At 43.1% G+C, this 14,680-nt stretch overlaps 1 protein-coding gene and 1 long non-coding RNA gene across 3 annotated transcripts; one reads left to right on the top strand and one right to left on the bottom strand.

Annotated features, from left to right (window-relative positions):
* Nucleotides 1-1,744: 1,744 nt before the first annotated feature.
* Nucleotides 1,745-14,182, bottom strand: LOC137430022 (gap junction delta-4 protein-like). 2 transcript variants are annotated; one of them, XM_078778748.1, is made up of 5 exons: nt 14,114-14,182; nt 13,647-13,709; nt 5,554-5,639; nt 5,103-5,360; nt 1,746-3,424 (listed from the first exon to the last, which is right to left on the bottom strand). In XM_078778748.1, the coding sequence occupies exons 4-5, from the start codon at nt 5,326-5,328 to the stop codon at nt 2,688-2,690; spliced, it is 963 nt and encodes a 320-aa protein (XP_078634874.1). In that variant the 5' UTR covers nt 5,329-5,360; nt 5,554-5,639; nt 13,647-13,709; nt 14,114-14,182; the 3' UTR covers nt 1,746-2,687. The 2 variants fall into 2 exon arrangements, with proteins under 2 accessions (XP_067976586.2, XP_078634874.1); XM_068120485.2 differs by lacking the exon at nt 5,554-5,639 and having other exon boundaries at nt 1,745-3,424; nt 14,114-14,172.
* Nucleotides 10,489-12,215, top strand: LOC137419271 (uncharacterized). The gene is made up of 2 exons (XR_010982812.2): nt 10,489-10,606; nt 11,352-12,215. It is a non-coding gene; the product is annotated as an uncharacterized LOC137419271 (long non-coding RNA).
* Nucleotides 14,183-14,680: the final 498 nt, after the last annotated feature.

The raw sequence follows: 14,680 nt of genomic DNA on the forward strand, positions 1-14,680 counted from the left end.
AGTCGCGGAGCTGAAACTGTCCGCATTCTCAGCGACGACACTGATGTTTTCGTACTCATGGTCTATTGGTGCTGGAAGGTGGGTATCACATGTAACCTGCAGATGGAGAGATGGGATGGCACTATTCTCAACATCAATTCGACAGTAGAGAATCTCGGTGAGCAGTGTCGCTCCATCCTGGCTATGCATGCTCTCTCCGGATGTGACACCACCTCCTATCCCGCGGGGAAAGGGAAGGTGTCCGCACTCAAGGCCATGAGAGTAGTACCTGGTGACCTGCTTCACTTCATCGGAGAGGAGGGTGCTACTGATTTACAGATTACAGAGGCAGTGAGTGGTTTCTTCCTGGCTCTGTACAACGAGAGGGAGTCGGCATCTCTGAACCTCGCCAGATATGACATCTACCGAAAGCGCAAAACCCCCCCAGCACTGAAGACACTGCGTCCTACAGAGCGCAACGCTCTCCTCCATGGACGGCGTGCCCATCTACAGGTGCTGCTTTGGAAAGCAGCAGACTGCCCTGACCACCAGCTGTGGACATAACAGAGTTTGGATGGAATAAGAAGGAAGGCGAGAAGGGAGAGGAAGTCATCATGCCCATCCTGGATGCAAGCCCCGTTGCTCCTCCTGCCATGTTGGAAATGATCAGCTGTAGCTGCAAAGCTGGGTTAAAGCCCTGTTTAACAGCAAATTGCAGCTGCGTAGCTGCAGGCCTGGCCTGTACCAGCTACTGCTTCTGCAAAGGCTCTGATAGTACATGTTGCAACACACTCACACACTCACAGCAAGGAGAGCAATATGACAAGAATGTAGACTCAGGAGAAGAAGATGAAGACGATGAGGATGAGTTTTATGATGAGGATATGCTTTATAACAGTGCAGAGTAGTAGAAGTGCAAGACGCTCTTTCTTGATGGAAGTTTTATGTTGTGTAACTAGTGCACATATTTTTCAGCTCTGATAATTTTGGGTATACTTGTGTTTTAATTTTGAGGATATTATTTACCCATAGTCATATTATTCTAGTTTGGTATGGTACTTGCAGTTTGTTACCTCTAATACCTGTGAATAAAAGTGGAGCAATGGAGCGAAACAGAAATTTCAGTGTCCCAGGCCTATGTTTGATAGGGTTAATGCTATTAATGCTAATTTTGCTAATTGCCCAACATATGCAAGTTAGCATCCGGCAGTTTCTAAGTGCTGGGGACCCATACTGTACATTTCTAACTTAAAACTTTGGGGTACTCAACATTTCCGGGTTCACATTGCTGGCAAGTAGACTAAAACCTGATGCAGCCCTTCTCGATGGGCCACAGGTTTGCTCGGTCTTATATTTTCCGATTTCGGATCAGGGGGCCTCCCAGCCGATCAGTGGGCTGACATCAACCCAAATAATGAATCATGACTTTTCTTACAATACATAATAATCGAGGTAACTTATGAAAGCTTGCTTCTAATTGGTGGAGAAAAGCGGATGCCAAAAAAGCATTCCTGGCCGACGAACAAGTAAATACAGCACTTTATGGGTTAATGATTCAAATGCCGACTGACTTTTCTGACTCTCAACACATGCTTGTCTAGATTCAGAAAGACTGAGGCAGAAAATGCAAATCTTCTTCCTATTTTGAATTCTGAAGTAGTTCGCATCGGTTGACATTTCCTTCCTTCATGGTGCCATTTTCAACCCTATTGTGTTGTTTTTAGTGTATTTGTCTATTGTCACACACATAATTGACAAATCTAATACAGCTAAACGTTTTTATTGTTAAATTGCAAATGTCCATTCCTTCAAACAATGTTCATGAAATAAATGATGCCTTGCAGTATGGAGCATGTATGCAAATTAACATAGCACCATACATCAGCATTTCTCTTGAACTTAGAGCTTGATAGGCCTAGAGTTCATGTTTTTTCAACACACATATTGTTAGTTGATTGTTGCTCTTGTGTTTTGGTGCAACCAGAATTCCATTGCCTCATTGCTGTACATTTGGTTCTTCCAAAACTTGCCGCAAATGTCAATGTATCATATCTCATCTCAAAAAGTTGTGGATGGAGTCGGACGAAACTTGCTGAACAGGATGGGTGTGTGACAAGGAAGAATTGATTCGATTTTTGTGAAGATCCGAATGTGGATCTGGATCAGAGAATTTTGTAATTTTTTTTATTGATTTTCAACTTTAAGAGATGTGGCCAAAAACGATATGTAGTGTGATCTCGAAAAACGTTGCGGCCAAGTTATGACAAAACGAGGTGGATGAGTTGGTTCGGCGACAACAAGCCGATTCGATTTTGGTTCAGGTCTGGATCCAGATCCGGCCTATCAGTGGATCCAAAACATAAACATATCCATTATCCACCATATCAATGTTTAAGGCATAGTTATTGAAGTCTTAATAACAGATTATAATCTTGCAACTTTATTTTATTTATTCCATTTTTGAGAAAGAAATTGAAAATATCTTTCTGGACTTTTCAGCAATTCCGAAAAAACTACTTTTTATGTTTTTAATCGATTTAGGCAATCTTAGGTGATAATAAATAATGTAAAATTATTTAGCTACTTCACATTGTGGAGATGTCTCCCCTGTCTTAGCAACTTGAACATGAGCACACATTTTAGAGTATTATTATTTTCGAGTCTTCTGTTACAGTGGTAGAAATGCCCAACTGCGATTACATCTATAACTAGACCCAGGTCTGGGGTTTGTGACTTGTTATATTGTCATTGCTTTGGCTTTTTTTTATTTCACTTTTTACACAAATCCCAGAAGGGTCAGTGCTGAACCTCAATCTTGAAGGGGTTTCTCGCATCGTGATCTCTTCAGACTGGTCCCCAACACAGGTTTCTTGTCTGTTGATTCCTTGGAGGCTGAAATCTTGAGCTATTTTCTCTACTTTCATCGACTCCTCCTCCCACACCTCAAGTCCCTCTGTGGTTACTTGTCGTTGGGCATCGTGTGACCATCTGGATGACCCTACGCAGCCATTTCCCTGCCCTGTTGCCCAGTTGTTGCTCCTCACCTCAGAAATACGAAGTTCTGATCCTTGCCCCCGGTCGCTTTGTGAGCTATACCCATTGTCCACAATGGACAGAGCACTGTTCCGGCGAGGAAAATGGCAGGAGAAGATCGCGAGGTCAGCAATATCAATGGTAAGGGCCAGACTGCATAGTGCATGTGAAAGCCACAGTGAATATTGACGGCTGGAAGTGCCAGTAACGATGCACTCTGTACGGCCACCACATGCAGGGCTTTGACAAAGAAACGACGCAGTTGTTGGAACACCCGGCCCTCCGTAGGCCATATACCGTAGCCCTCCAAGCACAGCTTCGGTGAATGTCCGGGCCACAAGCTGCCAGCCATATATTGCAGTGAAACGCAGCTCAGTGTTGTTGGCTGGCAAGGCCATGGCCTTATGGTGAGCTGTTGAAAAAGCAAGGTTGCTGTTTACTCTTCTATCAACCTCACACCACCTACCTTAGCATCATTATTTTTTACTTTACAATTCACAAAAGGGATACCTAATGAGGCTCATGAACTCCAAGTTTGTTTTTTAACCTCAGCTTAGAATTAAACATTTTCTCATTCATACGAGGCATCAATTACACAGAGAAAATACAGATGTACAACTTTGTAGTGAGTAGTCGATCTAACTTGCAGATCTACAACTCACTTGACCTTTCCATGAAACCTATTCCTTACAGAACAAAAGGAAACCCAGACATAGGAGGAAGCCACACGGCCCACAAAACCCATGTCCTCTCAACTTTTCCAACAATCAAGTGACTCATCACTATTCCTGCACTTTTTATGTCTCTCTGTTTCTGCCACTGTTCATCTTGGTGAAAAAATAAATCCTTCAAATACAGTACCATACTATATTTTGGCCACTTTCCCCTTAAACGATGTCCTACCTCCACCATATTCAGATCATCACTTAAAAGGAGGTGTAACACTTCACTCCCCTTCATGGGCTTATGTACAAACTTGCTTGAAAAAACAATCCTGGGCTAGATATATTAATTCCTCATCTACTCCACCTTTTCCCTGTTCCTGGACCCAATCTATCCGTTGCAAATGAAAATCCCCCATAAATCAATGCTCTTCCCTTACCAAATGCCTTTCTGAATTCCTCATGAAGCCTTCTACCCTGCTCTACCGTTCTCTCCCCTCACACTAGGAGTCCTAGAAAAGCATCCCATGACATGCGATACATACAAACAAACATATTGCATGTCATCTTACAATCGACTTACAATATGTTTGTATCTCACTATTCTTACTATCCGTACTCTCTATCCACACACAATCCTCCATATGAATTCCCTCCTTAAGGTCACCACTATATCTCGATATAATGCTGTTTTCTACCCAGATTCCCACATCTATCTAGGAAGGCAATGGAAAACTACTCGGCCTAACCCATGACCATAAACTGCTTTGCCAGTATCGACGCTCTGTTAAGAATATGGTACGGTAGGCAATATTGATGATGATGATCACACCTCGATACATCTTGTCGCATTCTGATACTGGCCTCCAAGATCTCTCCTCATCAAACCGTGTCTTCCTTGCTGCATTCTCTTTTGTTCCAAGCTCCTCCATCATATTATTTAAACTCCTCGTGTTGGTTGGTGTATAGTATATTGTAACTTTTCCCTTTCTGTAAGTTTGTTGCTGCCTGCCATCACCAATCATGCTATCAGCTGCAGTGCCTCCCTTTTTAACCCTCCACTCTTCTGTTTTGAAAACCTTGCTGCCACATTTCTGTTCAACCCATCATTCTGGAAACACTCCCTTTGCTCCAGAAATGATTCCCATGACTGCCTAACCACAAATTATAGCCGCGTACACTATTTCTCCAATAATGCAGGTTGACATCTATCGCTCTACTTTCATATTCGATTCCCTTTCCTCTTCTGGAAGAACACCAGAAACCATTGCCTCATTCTGCGCCACCCTCACCACCTGTCAGGATTGAATGTATCAGGTTTGATTGCTACAGACTCTTCATTTAAAGCTGCACTTCCTGCTTGCATTACTTGCAACCAAATTAAATGAATCTTCTCAGGAAAAAAAACCAACATCAATTTGACCTCACCTCTTCTATCCTTGCGTTGTGCCAGCCGGTGAATCAGATGAACAATGAATAGGCCACATGGCAGTGCCACAGCCACTAGCTGAAGACGCTCGAAGCGACACAATGGAATCGGCTCGAGTTGTGACAAGCAAGCAGCTGCACAGTCAGCCTGAAGTCCAGCACAGAGTAGTTTTGGTGGGCCTGGTCCTCCTTCGGCAACTCCAGGGCTCTCGGGAAGCATCCACATCCGTGCCAAGAGCAAAACGAACCAGAATTTGCCTATGGATCACAGGCCAAACAAAATGGAGCTTTACGACACGTGGGTGAGCAAAATATTTAGGGAAGATATAAGAATGAATGTTATAGGTAGGATACTTTCAGGTGACATGCATAAATTATTCAGGTCCAAATACACAACACTAATGTTCTGGATGGTTCTATCAATAAGAATGAGCTCACATTTTTAGCTCACCTGGAACGAAGTTCAGGTGAGCTTATGCGATGGCGCGTCGTCCATCCGTCCGTCCATAAACACTTGAAACTTCTTCTCCGAAACCGCTGATGGGATTACGACCAAATGATATTTGTTGTGTTGTGACTAAAGTTTGTTCACGGTATTAAAAAATCGAGGTCTAAGGGGGTTTACCGGGGGCAAAGTGGATCCAGGTTTGACCCCCCAAAATAGATGTTTCATTTCTTATCTGAAACTACACACACTATTTCGATGAAAGTTCACCACAACGTTTACCATCTATGCTGCACCAAATTTTGTCCATGGCATTAAAAAAACAAAAGCTGCCCCTTTCGGCGTCTACAGGGGGGTTGCCCCCCAAAAGAGGTTTTTTATGTAGAAGGCACCCTTGAGTTGCCAATGGAATTTTTGCTTTTTGCTTTCTTCTCAGAAACTACATGCGCATTTTCGATGAAAGTTGACCACAGCCTTAATCATCCATGATGTACCAATGTTTGTTCAAGGCATTACAAAAATTGGGGTCTGAGGAGGTATACGGGGTTGTTTATATACATACTAGTGAGGTACCCGTGCTACGCACGGGTGGGAGGCCAGAAGCAAACAGACAATGCAGAAACGGCGAATGCTAAACAATGGAACCAATAAATTCCACATTCCTGTAGCACCTGTAGTTGAACATCAAGCATGGACAGCAGGTTCGTGAAAGACTTAGGTAAAAAAAAAAAAAGGGTAAAAAGAAAGACTACAACTTGGTGAAGTTTCGTGACGATCGGTTTAGAATTGTGACCTGTAGGTGACAAACAAACAGACAGAATAACAAACACAACCATCCAATATACTTGAAAAATCTTCGATTTTGCAAGTAATAAACTTTTTCCAACATTCGTGACATGAACAAATATTTAAATCTGTATGTGGAGTAGTTCCGTATGGTTGGGTGAATACAATTACGAATTCAAAATCGTAATTGTATCCACTCCATTCCAAACGTCATTCGAATCATTAATTGATGCTTTAACAAAACTGTTTTAAATGACGATTGTATGGGGATATTATCAAACCAGCTCATTGCCGTCAACTGCCCACTTCCGGATTGGCGGCAGGTTCGTATTGAGTTAATTTCAAAATCATAATTCTATTGAGGAATTTTTGAAACCTCCTACCTACCTTACAACATCCACTAGGACCTCAAAACGTTCCGTTCCACAAGTTTGGTGGGGCTAGCCCAAAAACTGAAGGAGTAGTTTGGTGACAGACAGACAGACTCCTGTTTTATAATATATATAAAAGAAGCCGAGTTTTTCCATCCATAACACTTTACTCTAAAGATTTTCGGCTGTCATACAATAATACAAGTAGAACCGTTGGAAAACTAATAATCCATTTACATGGTTGGAAAGCTAATAAGTGATTTACTTGGAACAGAAATTTGTTTGTTTAATCACAAACTTGCCACATTTAAAAGCCCATGTTTCTAGGACGAAGAAGAAGTGGAATTTGAGCTTTAACGTAGCGGTTCCAAAGGTAACATTTACTATTCCACGACAACAGGAACCCTTTACAAGGACGTGATAGGAGCACACAAAAGGAGATGCAGTAATACCTCTGGAAGTAATAGAAAATATAGAACATACACAGAAACCCAGAAACAACAACCACAGGCACATAAACTATTGACGTTCCTCTTCGTGGTGGTTGTAACCCCAAAGCAAAATGGGGGCCAAATCTTCCCCACTCCTCCCTCCTTCCCGGATTCATCAGGACAGCATGATCCTGGTCATTGCGCGCTGATCGGTCCTCATGGACCGGCCCTTTCCCTCTTCTCTCTCTCTATCTGTCTTTGTCGTGACCCTGACGTCGTGAAGGCGTGGGTATAACATCCTGGATGTGCAGAATCTCTTGGTCTCTCCTGCGAGATCGATCGGCTGTCTCCGTACTGCGGACTTGTCAAGAGAACTGTCTGGGGCTATACAACAACAACAACCCTTCACACACAACCACTCAATTCACCACACCCACAAACACATCACATATGCACAGTTTTTTTTCTCCACTTTGGTGGTGACTCTCCTCCAGCAGTCCTTCCCTTTTTCCTCCTTCTAGCCAAAGACAAACTAACTATGGGCCCTCCACAATATACATTTACCCAACATGTAAAACTCACATCACTATAGCTCCTCAAAGCCAGAGGAGGTTCCATACGCTGCACAAGGTGTGGTGAATGGTTCTGTAGAAATTGCACAGATATATACAATTCCTACTCACCATTAATTATGTGGATTGAATAACAGTTGGGATAAACGTTCAGTGATGAAATTTCGGCTTCAGGTTCATAATAAATCCCTCTCCACTTGGGAATCACAATATGAAACTAGAACGACACTCGGTAGAGTGAATACATCTACCAGGTGAACAGTTTATGTTTTGTATCCCATTGATAGGCCTTATTCCTTTCCTTTTAGGTCTCGATCCAGACCTAAAACCAAAATCTAATCGGCTTCTTCCTGTCGCCGACCCAACTCATCCACCAAGTTTTGTCATAACTCTTCCACAACTTTTTGAAATATCATGCAATCGATATATTGTTTTTGGCCCTATCTCTCAATGTTGAAGAATCACTTAAAATTAAAAAAAAAAATCATCGTATCTGAATTCGGATCTTCACCAAAAGCGAATCATTTTGTCTTTGTCATACACCCAACGTGTCCACCAAGTTTCGTCCAAATCCATCCACAACCTTTTGAGATATCCTGTTTAAAGACAAACAGACAGACAGGGGTGAAAGCATAACCTCCTATCACCATAGCCACACAAGACAACCAATAAACATTCCCATACTATCATAAGTCATTCCCTGTAAGGCCATGGCATCTCAATTACCTGGAAGTTTGGCCCCAAGTCGGCAGTGAGGAGGTTCTATAATGTGGTGGTGGAGGTGTGTCTATCAAAGTGTGTATGCCCACAACATAAACAAAGTTCCAAAACAACTGATTCCCTTGGTCCCCTTCCTTGACCTCTACCCCTCTCCTCCCCCCAACCCTCCAGCACCACAGGAGCTACTTTCAATGTACACCCCACCCCACCCCACTGAAGAGGGTCACCCATATGGTACACATTTGCCTTTCCACGGTCGCCAGCGGTCTTCCCGCCCCATGCCCACTGATCCGACACTCCTCCTGGTGGGTTCTCCGTCCCAGTCAATGTCTGCCTCACTCGGGGCGAGGCACTGCAACACGCGCTCACCTTAAAAACCTCATTACCTGTGGACACACACCACTTCCCCATCCACAAACGATACACCCAATGAGCTCTCCAAAGGTGCCAATCATTTCTACCTACACCTGCATTACACGATACTGTGTTCTTACCTGCAATGACCTGGACACACACTAATCACAATCAATACACAAGAAACACAATCAAGGGTGGAATTATTTTATTCCACACAACAATCATTTTTACCCCCTTCCATCCTGTCCACCTGCTTAGTTATCATGGCCACTCTTGCCCATCACTTGTGGCAGCATCATTTTGCCTTGGATTGTCAGGCTTGATCTCTGGTTTATTTGAGCATTTCCGGTACGGGATTTCCCGGAGGAAGTACGAGTGGATCGGACAATGGAGGTTTGAATAAAGAGAATGAACTTGGAATCCAAACGTCCTGGATGTCTTTTCTTCCATGCTAAACACCCATACCAAGTACCCAACTCACGCGCATACCCCAAAAGCAAAGCATGGTGAGTCGTGACAACGGCGAAAGTTACATTTAGATTTTCCAATTACAATTGGGGAGTTTGTTCAATCCAGGCAGTACCTGCTGCAGGCAATCTTCTCCATTAACCAATTCAATTAAAACGCCAGGCTCTCTTCCCAAAAACTGAGACCATCAAGTCACAGTGGAAGTCACACACAGTCACAGTCGCACACACACACACACACACACAGTCACAGTCACAGTGGACTATCTGTGGAAGGTTATGCAGGCCTCTGCAGGCCTTTCCAAATCACTCCACAATGTTTCACAGATGCTCTAGTTGGTTGTCCGGTGGGCAGTACTTAGAACTTGTCCTCACAAGAGGGACCTGCCTCCATTGACAAGCCCAGCATGGAAGGTTGTCTCAGTCTAGCTGCCCCAGGGCTTCAGGAGGAGGCTGCTTGACCACATGCCCAGATGGTCATCTCCTCAGGTCCTTACCTTCGTGTTGGGCGTTTTAAAGGATTCAACAACAGCGAAGGTTTAACTGTTTCATTACAGTATGAAGCATACAGGTCAACTTCGGTATGAGGCTCTGACCGAGAGCTAATGACTCCATGTACATCCTAGCTCAGCTCAGCCCGCCAGGCTGCCTCCCCCCACCCCCCCACCCGTGTCACGTCACATCCTGTGACGTGTATGCGCATTATACCACACGTACTGGCCCTTGGTGGCGCAAGACACGGGCTGCAATATCTCCCCTTAATGGGCTCTACTAGGTTTTTCCAGATCTTTGTCAATACTGACTGCTGTTTTTTGCAATGCCAATCATCTCTTAATTTATCCTCCACATTCTCCACTCACCTCATTCTTAGAACCCAGGAAAATGAAACTTTCCACTATTTCCACGTGACTGTCTCCAAATCTGAACACATCGATCTTCTCATTTGACAAGATTTTAGTCTTTTTTAGATTTAAATGAAGACCAGCTTTTTCCCTTTGTTTCTTCACTGTCTGCACCAGTTTCATCACATCCTCTTTACTTCCTGCTAACAGGGTATAGTGTTGTCAGCATACCTTACAATGTTGATAGATCTTTCTGCCTTTTAAGCCGCTTGAGCGGGGCAGAGATTTGAGGGAGCAAAGTTCATGTGAGGTGGAGGTACAGGGAGCAAAGGCCACAGGACTTGCCTTTGACTTGCCACGGTGGACTCTCATAGGCACGCTCCCCAGCCGATGCCCCCTTTATTGTCAATAATCTCAGAGTCTACCTATTCCTCCTCCCCCTCAGAGCCAGGTCTTTCACCTCCAACGGGTTGTCCAGGCTCAGTGGTCTTTCACGCCTAACGCGTTTGAAAGGTAAGGACGTTGTGGTCACTTTCGTCATCTGTAATGTGGTTATGTGTGTTGGTGTGATAATTACAATATAAAGAAAGGGAATTTGTTATGAATAATAGGTCGTACCAGATATGGACTCGAGGAATGCTAATTGGTAATTTGGGGAAGAGAGTCATTAGTTGGCGGAGGTTAAAGATCCCATGGTGTCATTCGTGAAGAATATGTGAGCTATATCTCGCTTGTCCTGAGCAATTAAGAAATTTCTACCACCTTAGGTCCAATTTCAGGCAAAGCCTGAAATACTTGGATGACAATGTGCTGACCCCACAAGGTGGAATAATTGGGGCCATTTGTCTTGAGTTGCAATTTGCTTTAATAGTGACAGACATCATCACGATCAAATCGACCAGATAAATGAATAAGATTAGGAGAGCTCTTTTAAGGAAAGAAGTTGTTTGTGCAGTATGTTGTGCAATACATTTCGATGATCGAAGTTGTATTAGTTTTCTGATATGGCAACCAGAGAATGACACTTTTTTTTTGGTCAATTAAAATTCATTCTCGTTTTCTCTTTTAATGTAGAATAGTTCATTAATTAGATGATTAAGCAGCAATTAAAGAATTAAGCAGAAGTACTTTTTCATTTAAAACCAAACAACCATGGAAATCCCATGAATTTTGAGAATGTTGAAATGCCTGCTCCTAGGATTTTTTTTCTCTGCTACTTAAGCTTTAACCTCCCTCCACCCCACCTTGGGTGACACAGGATCCCAGGCAAGAGCACCTGCTGTGGCTCATATATTTATGGCCCTATTTGCATCACAGACAAAGAGAAGGATCAATCCTCATCCATCAAGGATTAAAATGTACCACATTCAAGGCAAGAGAGCTCATCTTGACAATACAGCACCTTCAGTCTGAATGATTAGCGACCCTTTATAATATATATAACCACATTTAGAGGCCATTTTTCCCCGCAAGGCGGGGGTTGGCCTTTTTCGGGAACCGTGGTTGTTGTTGTTTTTTGGTCCCCTTTTTGAAGCAATGTTTTACGGCCGGATGCCCTTCCTGACGCCAACCCTTTTTGCCGCCTTTAACGACAAACAGGGAATTACCAGTGAACTGGTACTCAATTTGCCGACCTCGGAAGGATGACAGGCTGAGTCAACCCCCCTGGCGTTAATTCAGCGATCGGCTGGGATTCGAACCCAGGATCCTAGGATCCTAAGCCGGCACCCTAGCCGCTAGCCCAACACCAGGGCCTTTGGCGACCCTTTGATAAAGATAATATCCTATTGTGTCTGCTTGTGGGTACAAAAGAAAAAGAATACAAAGAAATGCTTTCTTAGTATCAGTGCAACGTTTTAAACTTGTAAAAGTTTATCATCATAAAGTTTATAATCATAAAGAACATTTTCAAAAAGTCATTTGCACCATGTGTAATTCAAATGCTAAATTCAAATTCCTAGTCATTTTGCTGTTTAGTCTATTTTCCATATTTTATATTTTCTTATTTTGTTTTCTTATTCCCTTTGTGTTTTATGTTTTTTTATGATGGTTAAACTTACGGTGTCACCAAAGAATAATTTCCCTGGATATAGGACAATAAAGATTATTATTATTATCATCATTTTAAACTCAGATGTATGTGCTGTGCTCACAATGGATACAATCTTGTACCAAGTCAGAAATGAAGCTTATTGACCAGGATCAAGATGCAAGCAAAACCAAAAATGGCACAGATCATTCAAATGAACACCCTGTTTTTCTCTGCGATGACACTGGACCTAAAAGCATTGTCTTGACCTTTCCACAACTATTGCAAAGGCGAGTGAACGTATGCCTAATGATACTCTGTTACAGAGCATCGGTGCTGCCGAAGCAGTTTCTTGGCAAGGGTTATACTGGGTGTCTTGCCATCGCCTTCGTACCAGTAGTTAAGGCAGGAATTTGGAATTTCGCCATGGTGCCATCAATTTGGGAAAAAAATTGGCTATGATGCTGGCCATTTAACGAAAATTTGGCTATGGTGCTGGCAATTTGGCTTTGGTGCCGGCAATTTGGCGAACATTTGGCCATGGTGCTGGCAATTTGGCTATGGTGCCAGCAATTTGGCGAGGGCTAGGCTATGATGCCGGCAATTTGGCGAAGATTTGGCCATGGTGCCGGCAATTTGGCTATGGTGCCGGGAATTTGGCTACGATGCCAGCAATTCGGCAAATATTTGGCCATGGTGCCGGCAATTTGGCTATGGTGTCGGCAATTTGGCGAAGACTTGCCTATGGTGCCGGCAATTTGGTGAAAATTTGGTCTTTGTGCCGGCAATTTGGCGAAGATTTGGCTACGGTGCCAGCAATTTGGCAAATATTTGGCTATGGTGACGGCAATTTGGCTACGGTGCCAGCAATTCGGCAAATATTTGGCTATGGTGACGGTAATTTGGCGAAGATTTGGCTACGGTGCCAGCAATTCGGCAAATATTTGGCTATGGTGACGGCAATTTGGCAATGGTGCCAGCAATTCGGCAAATATTTGGCTATGGTGCCGGCAATTTGGCAAAGATTTGGCTGTGGTGCCAGCAATTCAACAAATATTTGGCTATGGTGCCAGCAATTTGGCAAAGATTTGGCTGTGGTGCCAGCAATTCAGCAAATATTTGGCAAAGATTTGGCTATGGTGCCAGCAATTCGGCAAATATTTGGCTATGGTGACGGCAATTTGGCGAAGATTTGGCTATGGTGCCAGCAATTCGGCAAATATTTGGCTCTGGTGCCGGCAATTTGGCAAAGATTTGGCTGTGGTGCCAGCATTTCAGCAAATATTTGGCAAAGATTTGGCTATGGTGCCGGCGATTTGGCAAGTATTTGGCTATGATGCCAGCAATTTGGCGAAAAGTTGGCAATGGTGCCAGCAATTTGGTAATGAAGATGACGGGGGATAAAAAATTGCAAGAATCAAAAAATACAAAACGGTAAGAGAGGGATAAAAAGGACAGAAACGATATTATATGGTGTGGAATGGGATATGACATGGCATCTGAGACAGAAATATTTTTACTCACCGAGAAGACTGGTACTTTTGTTCAAAGAATGGAAAATGACACCAAAGACGTCCCCATCCATTGCTGGCACACGGCAATAGATGTCAATAAACAAAGATAAAGATTTAGGGAGAAGCTGGAGGTTGAGGAAATTAAATAGAGATTGAAAAGATGAGTTCTATACATATTAAATTGAAAGAAATAAAAAAGTGAAAATTTAAGATTTTGAGAAGGAGATGGAAGGAAAAGGTCATCAGTCTTAATTATGTCCACTTAGAATCTGACAACCTGCAGTTTCCCAAAAGCTTCTGACAATGTTCCAGGTTATCCTACATTATTTATGAGCATACTGTAAGGATTGATGTTAACTTACCATTCAGTACTAAAGTATTTGTGAAGTATTCCATCTTTATTAATCAATACGACATCGTACTGTACTGCCCACCAAATCAATCCCGGCCAATCAAAATCAATTCAGGTTATCTCACCAGTGAAACTTTACTTCCAGCCAACCACCCTTGTCTTCTGGCTTATCTTCTTCATGTACAAAGAGGAACAAATGTTTCTTTTGGAGGTTGTTTGAATAAGGCTGGTGGAAAGGTTGGGGTGGCTGTGGCTGGGTGGAGTCGTGGGATAGCTCGTGCCTGTCTATGGCTCTAAATTTAGGCCACATACAATGGCAGCTTGACACCAGCATGCAGAGGAACCCTAACACAACGTCAGGTATGGGTATTGGATGAGACAATACTTTGAGTTGCTAGCGCAAAATCTGTGATTCAAATCGTCTTTTAAACATAATTTGAAGCATTTAGATGTAGGGATGGAAACTTTAAAAAAAAAAAACTTTCCATAATTGTTCTGTTCCTGAATGACAATCTGACTTACGGAAAGATAGGAATACGAGAAATATCCGTGGGTGAGAGAAATATCCGTCCGTACCACGTCCGTACTGTCGGCCATGGGGGAAAACACACTCCACCTGCACACACCAGAGGTGGACACTTTTAGATTTGGTCGGTTTCCATTTTCCACCTCCTGAAAGACACCCACGTGTG

Source organism: Myxine glutinosa, chromosome 1, assembly GCF_964187855.1.
Source record: "Myxine glutinosa chromosome 1, kmMyxGlut1.1, whole genome shotgun sequence".
In the NCBI taxonomy this organism is placed as follows: Eukaryota; Metazoa; Chordata; class Myxini; order Myxiniformes; family Myxinidae; genus Myxine; species Myxine glutinosa.

Coding starts and splice junctions, on each gene's coding strand:
- LOC137430022 (XM_068120485.2), bottom strand. CDS start 13,707: ATGGATGGGGACGTCTTTGGTGTCATTTTCCATTCTTTGAACAAAAGT. Junction 5,361..13,646: donor CAAAAGTACCAGTCTTCTCG/GTGAGTAAAAAT, acceptor TGTGATCCATAG/GCAAATTCTGGTTCGTTTTG. Junction 3,425..5,102: donor ACAACGCAAGGATAGAAGAG/GTGAGGTCAAAT, acceptor CTTTTTCAACAG/CTCACCATAAGGCCATGGCC.